The 9,457-nt window shown below is 33.0% G+C and overlaps 1 protein-coding gene and 1 long non-coding RNA gene across 6 annotated transcripts in view; both read left to right on the forward strand.

Moving 5' to 3' along the window:
- Window positions 1-1,197, forward strand: part of LOC106724264 — a 2,784-nt gene extending 1,587 nt beyond the window's left edge. The window contains exons 2-3 of the long non-coding RNA XR_001360006.1: window positions 376-409; window positions 1,117-1,197. This is a non-coding gene — a long non-coding RNA (uncharacterized LOC106724264). The remainder of the gene's footprint in view (window positions 1-375; window positions 410-1,116) is intronic.
- Window positions 1-9,457, forward strand: part of ADAM10 (ADAM metallopeptidase domain 10) — a 165,528-nt gene that overhangs the window by 117,394 nt on the left and 38,677 nt on the right. For 4 of the 5 annotated variants that reach the window (XR_001360005.1, XM_014530866.1, XM_014530867.1 and 1 more), the window contains 3 exons: window positions 3,251-3,414; window positions 5,110-5,163; window positions 8,975-9,158. Coding sequence is in view for 4 of the 5 variants with exons in the window: in XM_014530866.1 (XP_014386352.1) it covers window positions 3,251-3,414; window positions 5,110-5,163; window positions 8,975-9,158 (402 nt within the window). In the remaining variant the exon portion in view is untranslated. The remainder of the gene's footprint in view (window positions 1-3,250; window positions 3,415-5,109; window positions 5,164-8,974; window positions 9,159-9,457) is intronic. The other variant, XM_005883284.2, reaches the window with a different exon arrangement.

The raw sequence follows: 9,457 nt of genomic DNA on the forward strand, positions 1-9,457 counted from the left end.
CTTCCCCCCCCCCCCCCCCCCCCCCCTTCCTCTGAAGTTTGACCAGTCTGTTCATGCTTCTGTGTCTCTGGCTCTATTTTTGTTTGTCAGTTTATGTTGTTCATTAAATTTGAAGAACATTTTTTGAGACATTTCATTTGGTAGAAATAGTCTCTTCTGTTTTTCTTATTTTAGAAACTTTCATTTAATTTTACATATTAGGATTTGAGGACATACAGAGTTTATCATGGGTTCTCAAGATAACCAACAGCTTATTGAATTCTTAACCTGTTGTTTAAAAGTCTAATTACAAGGTTAGGAGAATTACATCATTAGAATGTTGCAACAGAACACTTAATATTGGCATTTTATTCAGGTCTGGATTGTCCTTTGCAGGATGTTTAACATCTGTGGTCCCTACTCATTACATGTGAGTACTGTCCCCCAGACATGAAAGACAAAGAAATGCCCTCGGATATTTTTTTAATAACCTATCTGGCAGTGGTACTACTGTGTTTCAGAATTACAGCTCAGATCAATATTGTATGGTCAGCATATTACTATTAAGTTTTAGGTACTTAGGCCTGCTCACATCAAAATTGTATTTTTAGATTCTGTCAAGATATTTTATTACCTTTGTAGTTTTTCTAATTTTACATTTCACCCTTCTCATTGTTATTCACAATTGTGTTTTTCAATGATGACATACATAGTAAAATCTTAAATTTATAATATAAAGCAATTACTCAAATTTAGTTATGGTTTATTTATAAGTATATATGATATTTTACCAATAATTGAGTTTCTGGCATATCAAAACTAGTTACAGTATTAGAAAATTAAACTATAAGTTACAAAATTAGATACAGTATTCTATTTCTTTCTGTATAATTGAGTTATTCTAACATATTCTATTAGCCTGTAACAACTATGAACTTTTCCTATAATAATAGACCAAAAGCAGTTGTTTAAAACATTAAGTAAGATATGAATTACAAAGGCTACATTTCAGAAAAGTACCCTCATGTATATGTCTGAACTTCTCTTATACTAGATAGATCTTAAAAATACAGAAAAGTATATTATCAGAGTTTTTAATATATGCTCTCTACTTTTTTTTAACTGATAAATTTGCAGTGTGGAGTCTTCTATGCTTAATTCAAGTTTGACAGTACTACATTGGACCAATTTGCATATGACAAATCTTCGCTAAGGCAGGATATTAATTTACTATTTGTTCAAAACTATAACATGTATACTATTATTATTATACAGAGTGCTGAGTCCTATCTTTTCTACTTTCTAGAAATAGTGATATAGTCCTTAGGACTCATCTCTAAAAGTAGAGGTATCTTAAGAAAATACATTAATTATTCATTATTCATTAGCTGTTTCCTTTTTTATTCAGTTTTCTGTGTAGAATAGGTAGTAAGTTTTGACTATCATAAAGATTCTCAATCCCTTGCTGGTTAAAATCTGCGTGTGCCCCAGTCTTTCAGTTTATTTTTCTGTGAAGCACATTATCATCTCAGCTTCCTAAATTATATCATAACGGTAATTCAAATTTATGTTTTGCTGCCATATACTTTCTAATTTTAAAAGGAACAAGACAGCAGTTGTATCATGCCATTTGTGCAGATCTATTTTTCATTGCTTTTTATGATATGCTTTATTAGAGATTGTAAATATTAGGTTTTAAAATATATATATATATATATTTGTTATTTTTTTAATTTTATTTTCTTTAAAAATATATTTTTATTGATTTCAGAGAGGAAGGGGGATGGAGAGATTGATAGAAACATCTGTGATGAGAGAGAATCATTGATCGGCTTCCTCCTGCACATCCCCCAATGGGGATCAAGCCCACAACCGGGCATGTGCCCTGACTGGGAATCAAACAGTGACCTCCTGGTTCATAGGTTGATGCTCAACCACTGAGTGGCCGGCTTAAATATTATGTTTTTAAAAATGATTTAATGACTTGGTTCTAACTTTGCATACACAGCTAATTTGAAGTAATTTGATCAGTTATCAGAATAATCCATTTGATTGTATTTTAACAAAAATTCAAATAGAGAAACCTTTTAAATGTGAATATAAACTAAAGAACTTCTCACTAAAAATCTTCAATAGTTAGGAGAACTATGGTTTTTTCAGTACAATGTAAATAAAGACATGGATTGGCCAGCCAGTTTCTGAATTTCATGTTCTTTTTCTAATTTCTTATGTTAACTGCCTTTAGATGTGAAAGCACTTTCATTTTGGAATTAAACTCTGAAGTTCAGGAACTCTTAATGAACTATAAAACGACTTAATAAGTATAAGTAAAAATATGGTTTCCTTTTAAAATTTGAAAGTGTTCTCAAGATACAGTGGAAAAATCATAATTTAATTTTTTGAATTTATTTTGAAAAAAAATTTTAAACATGCCAAAAGGTTGCAAGAGTACTACAGTGAATATCTGATAATTAACATTTTGCCACTTTTGTTCTCCCTCCCTTCCTTCCTTCATATGCCTCCCTACCTTCCCCCCTCCCTTTGTTGTGCTTTTTTACCCATTTTGCATAATTCTTTTTAGCTTTATTGAGGTATAATTAACAAAATTGTAAGATATTTGAAGTGTACATTGTCCTGACTTGCTATTTGTATACATTATGAAACCTTATTCATCTTATAATTGAAAGTTTATACCTTTTACCAACCTCTCACTACTTCTCCCACCCCCCACACCTCTATACCTTGGCAACCCTAGTTCTTTAAAAAAAAAGAAAATTGTATCTTGTCGCTCAGGATAGATAGTGAATCACGTACATACTCCTGTGCATCACTGCTTTTATTTGTAGAAGTGAGTTTCTCAGAATCTACTTAAGAATATTTTATTCAACTTTTGTGAACTTAAAGTTTTCTTTGTAAAAGATAAAAGGTGTAGGTTTTGACTCAGTGTAAATACTGATATATTCAAATTTAACAGAAACGAAAGTATTTGTTTTGTTAAATTATTAGGAGCAAAAATCTGGGGACCTTTTGGTTATGCAGAGGAATATTTATAAGGGCTTTGTACTCAATCCTGGGAGTTTCTTCATTAAAGCTTTTATTTGAAATGACTTCCTAATCGTGGACCAAAGAAACTTTTGAGTATTTGATATATGTGGGTACCAGTTGTATTTTGGGCTCAAATATAAAATGTCTTAATTTAATATAGCACATATTAGAAAGTTATTTTTGGGTGAAATAGATGTTAATTTAGCCATCTTTTGCTCTGAATTAGGAAGCTCTGGAGGAATATGTGAAAAAAGTAAGCTCTATTCAGATGGTAAGAAGAAGTCCTTAAACACTGGAATTATTACTGTTCAGAACTATGGGTCTCATGTACCTCCCAAAGTCTCTCACATTACTTTTGCTCATGAAGTTGGACATAACTTTGGATCTCCAGTAAGTATTGCATAATTACTACATTTTAAATAAAATAATAAAAGTTATTAACCTACCTTTTATGTCAGTGATTTGTTTGTTTACAATGAAATTAAGTATGTATGAATGCTTTTATGTCAGAACAGTCATGTACTTGAGCATATAGAAGGGAAGGAAAATAAAATATTTGTGATTAAAATAAGAAAAGTCAACCTAACAAAGCCAGAATTCTATGAAGGTAAGGGATTTTGTCTTTTTCATTCACTTCTATATATCCTGGCCCTAGAACAGTGCCTGTTACATGATTTATTCAAATATTCATTAAACGAGAATAATTTTTAATTATTTAAAATATATTTTGAATGTTAGGAAATTGTGGAGTAGGTGTTTTGCTTGGTTTCTGTTAAAATATTATTGGGGCTTACTAGATTTGTCTTTCTCTACTGTGGAATGAGATTGATATGCTCATCATCCAGAACAGGGTCAGCAAACTTTTTCTGTATAGGGCTAGCTAGTGAACAATCTAGGTTTTGGGGAAAACATTTCGGTTGTATATTTTTCTTTGTTGTTTTTACAGTCCTTTATACATGGGAGAACCATTTTTAGCTTAGGCTATATTAAAACTGGTTGTGGCTTGCATTCAGATTCAGCCTCTGATTCAGATTGAACAATTACCAGGATTTTGCTACATTTCCTTTCTGTATTTCTTCCTTTTTCTTTGTAAGGTATTTGAAGCAAATTCATTCATTCTTATATATTTTAGTATACATTCCTTAAGAAAATAGACTTTTTTTTTTTTAGATAACCACAGTGTGATTATATCTGACAAAATTAACAATTCTTTGGTATCATTTAATATCCATTTCATTATATTGATTTTCAAGTGACCTAAAGATTAATACACACAGAAATGCAAAGTACTGAAATATGTTCTTTGTGATTTTGATAGGATTTTAATAAGTTTGGGAAATTTTTGATAGGATTTCAATAAGTTTGGGAAATTTTCATATGTAAATTTATTTTACTTGTATCTTAACACTTGTAAAAATGGAAATTTTTATGAGTTTTGGAAAATATATACAGTTGTTTCAAATCCTTAAATGTGCTTCTCTAATTTTCTTCAGTTTGTAAAATGTCATGGCATCTCACTAAGTTGCAAATTTTTCCTCTTCTAAGTCCTATCTGAAATTGATAGATTATTATCAATACTCTTGGAAAAAGTATTTAAAATGTATTTAAATCTCCCTACCTTTTGGCTGCTTTGGTGATCTGTCTTAAAAGAGTAATTGAAATTTTTAGAGATGAGCAGAGAACTGTTGTTCACAGTTAATTTGCATTTTCCAGGACAATCAAATGTCCTCTCTTCTCTCCCTGCTCTTCTATACTTTACTCTAGGTCCTCTCAAAGCATATAAATTACTGAGGATCTTAAAATACAGATTGTAGTTCAGTGAGTCTTTGGTGAGGCACATATTTGCACATTTCTAAGAAACCCTGTGATGCGGTTGCTGCTGGTCTGTGGACCACACTTGGAGTAGGGAATTGAATCTATTCTCTTTTCACTTCCTGTCTAATCCATCCCCTACCAGTTGCTGGAGAGGTGTTTTTAGTATATTAATGTTATATTACTTATTGCTTATTTCTTAATGGATAAATTGGTTGACACATTTTGTCTCTCTTGCCGTCTTTTCCTGTCATACTGATTTGGGCATTTCAGGGGCCTGGGGATCTGATGATTTGTGACCACTGTGGGGTTCTTGGCTTAGAGCAGGAAATAACTCAGTTTCAAGCCAGCATAGACTTTAAAGTGAAAGAGTTTATAAGTGAAATAGTGAGACAGAGTGGCTACTCCACAGTAGAGCAGCCACTTCCTAGTGGGATTTGCTCCTTTTATTGGAGCTCATTTAATTGGGGGGTAGGGCATTCAATAAGGGGGAAGAATATTCAGGATTTTTCTGGGAAAGGGGTGAAGATTCTTGGGAGAACAGTTGGCCATTTTGTATCCTTATATGGGCTTTGCATTCTGTGTGTGTGTGTAGGTCGTTGTTTAGTATGCTAATGTATTACAATGAGAGAATAATGAGGCTAAGGGTTACTGGAAGGTGAAATTATTCTCTATGTTGGATGACCTGGCCTTCTGTTGGTTCTAAGCCATAAATCCATTGGGGGTTGGTCTTACTATCTCTCTGATAATCTTTATATCCCATATTGGTTACATCCCTTTTGCCACATACCCTATCTCAACATCAGACTAGTTTTAATGGCTCTACCATGCTTAAACACACCCCCATTTCTTTGTGCATGTTGTTCATGTTACCATTCATATACATAGTAGATACATAGTAAATATTAAGCATTTTAATAGTAAGATCAGCTAGAACCATAAATTCCTGAGCCTATCTTCCTTCTTTTCTTTACCTGAAATCTGTCTTTATCTCTCCTGTTGTAAATCTATATACTATGTCAATGTTACTTTCTTTATGAGTGGTTCACACTATCCCTTATATTTATTTATCCTGTCCCAAATATTTATTGCACACCTATTATTAACCATTTTATAAGCTTTGTTGTGGGAAGTTGTAATCATAAATGACACAAATTCTGTCTCAATATGAAAATTCTAATATGTGCCCACTACTATCAGATTAATCTTTGTCTAGGTATAGTTCTGATCATTCTGATCCTGTTACTTCTGTTAATAGCTTACTTCTAGTACTAGTACCTATTGATAAAATTTCCTTATCTTAGCATTTATGGATTTCCATAATTTGGGTCCAAGTATATTTTCAATGTTTTCTCCCCTCTCTTGTCAAATTAAGTAATTTACAGTTCTTTAAAACTTTCCTTCTGTCAGGAAGCCAGTTTCTTCTCATGTCTGCCTGTTGAAAGCTTGATCCTTGCTGTTATATAATGTAAATTAGTATGGTCCTTTTGACAGGCAGTTTGGCAGTGTGTATCAAGACCCTTAAAATGTTTGACCTTTTTACTGAGTAATTCTACCTCTGGGAATCCAACTAAAAGTAATAAATGCACAATCTGTCAAAGATTTGTGTACATTTCAACAAAAGAAAGAAAAGGTATCCATGGCTATTTTATTATAGCAAACAATTTTAAACAGCCTAAGTGCCTCCACACTAGGAAAGTATCATGGAATGCTCTGCCATCATTTAAAAATAAAGCTTTTAAATGCTTGCCTTATACTGTTAAACTGAAAGAAACCATTTATATAACCAAACACAGAGTATAGCCCAAATTTTGTATTAAAATATGATATTGCTAGATACAAGTCATGTAGGAAATAGACCAAAATGTTAATAATACTCATTGTGGTTGGTGGATTGTGATTGAATTTTTCTTTATCCATTTTTTATTTTCTAAAATTTCTAAAAGAATATATGTTATTTTCATAGTCAGGAATAAGCTTTTCTTTTTTCTTATCAAACTAAGATTATAGTTTCTTTGTGAAACTATATTCTCTTTATTTGAACTCTCACAGCACTTTTTGGGGGTATAGTCAAGTAGCTTTTATTTTCTGTTTTCTGTTTTGCTTATTTGTGTGCAATGTTTATTCCCTATTATGAGGATGACAAATAGCTGGCATACATGTTTATAATTTGTTGGCTATGATCCATTACAGTCTCCTCTGGGTTAAAAAATAATAATTAGTGATACCTATAATGGATTTATGGGGCTTTATGAGGCAGAGAACAGACTGCAGAGATATCGAAATTTGCTAGCCCTTTAAAATAGAATGTAAATCCTTTGAGGGCTACGGACAGTGCTTAACTCATCTTTATATTGTCATATTGTATTTCAGCTTTTTCTTGTTTGATATTGAACACAACACCTATAATTATTCAATTGAAAGATGATAAGATATTCTGTGATTACATCAAGAATTAAACAGTATTGGTATTTTTTTTTTGTCTTTCTCTTTCTAAAATTCTAATGCTGAGAATAATTCTGGTGTCATATATTATGAAAAACCAAATTGAATTCTATAAAATGAAAACATAAAGCAAGAAAATATTGGTGAATAGTAAAGAGTTGTTAAATGCTGAACCTAGGTTTAGGAGAAAGGCAAGAGGTATCAGGAAGAATAAAGGTGAAAGCAGTTGCTTTAATAGTTGCTTCAGATTAGGGAGTAGAAAATGAAAGTGACTTAGATGGATTCTGGGAAGAAACAATGCTTATGGGCAGTTCTTTTCTTTCTGGAGAGTAGGGTTGTCTGACATTCAAAACAGTTTAATTATAAATAGAACTATTACTCTAGGACCCATTGTTTTCATCCTTACTGACAAGTTCTGAATTGTTTGTGGAGCATGGTGAGGTTGTTTTGTTTTTAAATTATATTTTTATTGATTTCAGAGATGAAGAGGGAGAGAGAGAGAAACATCAATGATGAGAGAATCATTGATCAGCTGCCTCCTGCATGCCCCACACTGGGGATCGAGCCTGGGCATGTGCTCTGACTGGGAATCCGAACCGTGACCTCCTGGTTCATAGGTTGATGCTCAACCACTGAGCCAGCTGGTGGGCTGTTTTGTTTTTAAATGTATATCCCCCAGGAGCTGGGGAGACCTGCTGTGATCTGGTAGTGTTCTCTTTCCCAATCTCAGTGCTGGCCATGTAAGTGTATTTACTTTGAGAAAGTTCATGGAGCTGTGGTTTGGTGCTTTACTGTATTTATCTGATACTTCAGGAATAGTTACCAACACCATAAACTATTTCTGTACATAGACAAGTATGTCTCCTGTTTTATTCCACAAAGCAATGTTTTGGTTTTACCTCTTGGCTTTTCTTTTCTTTCTTTTTTTAAATATATTTTATTGATTTTTTACAGAGAGGAAGGGAGAGGGATAGAGAGTTAGAAACATCCATGAGTGAGAAACATCGATCAGCTGCCTCCTGCACACCCCCCATTGGGGATGTGCCCGCAAACAAGACACACGCCCTTGACCAGAATCGAACCTGGGACTCCTCAGTCCACAGGCCGACGCTCTAGCCACTGAGCCAAACTGGTCAGGGCGAGGCTTTTCTTAATTTGTATTTAAAAATGGATCATTGTGTTTCTATTCCTACTCAGCATTTACTTACCTTTCTTACATAATAGTAAATTCTCAACTCTCTTAGATGCCTATACTGTATGTACTTAACCCCATACCATTCTCTTTTGTTTCCTGTTTTTCCCCATTCTGTCTTCTCTGAACTGGCCCTAACATGTATTTTAATGAATATTTAGTAGTTTTTAAGTAGTTTATATTCCTCCTACTAGTTTTAAAAGTAGGTGAACTAATTTTTAATAGACTTTTATGATAATTTGTCCTCCATTCTGCTACCTACTTACAAAGCTATATAAGTTGTGGTTAGAGCTTCACTGATTTTTCTTTCCCTTCTAACATAGTAGCCTTAAAAGAGCAGATTGTTTTCCATTTCACAGTCTAAAACAATTGTAAGATCTTTTCTAAAGGAGAGTCTACAAGCTTTCATTGTTCTTCTGATGAAAAAATTACATTTAATCAGATGACCTGAAAACCTTATTTTACTTCCCTGTTTATGTAACTCTGTATTCTGTTCGACAGCATGATTCTGGAACAGAGTGCACTCCAGGAGAATCTAAGAATTTGGGACAAAAAGAAAATGGCAATTACATCATGTATGCAAGAGCAACATCTGGGGACAAACTGAACAACAATAAATTCTCACTCTGTAGCATTAGAAATATAAGCCAAGTTCTTGAGAAGAAGAGAAACAACTGTTTTGTTGGTATGTATATTTTCCAAACATTTTATTATCAATATTTTCATACTTGAAATAATTATATGGTGAACACCTATGTACCCATCACCTATATTTTATGATTATTAACACTTCGCTGCTTTATCACATTTATCAACCTGTCCATCCCTCAGTCCATAATTCTTGTTGCAATTTAAAGTATATTTCACCCCTAAACAGTTCAGCATATCATTAGAGTTCAGTATTCTTTTTTAATTAAATCTTTATTGTTCAGATTATTACAGTTGTTCCTCTTTTTTCCCCCCCATAGCTCCCCTCCACCTGGT

This window comes from Myotis brandtii, unplaced genomic scaffold (assembly GCF_000412655.1).
Source record: "Myotis brandtii unplaced genomic scaffold, ASM41265v1 scaffold781, whole genome shotgun sequence".
NCBI lineage: Eukaryota > Metazoa > Chordata > Mammalia > Chiroptera > Vespertilionidae > Myotis > Myotis brandtii.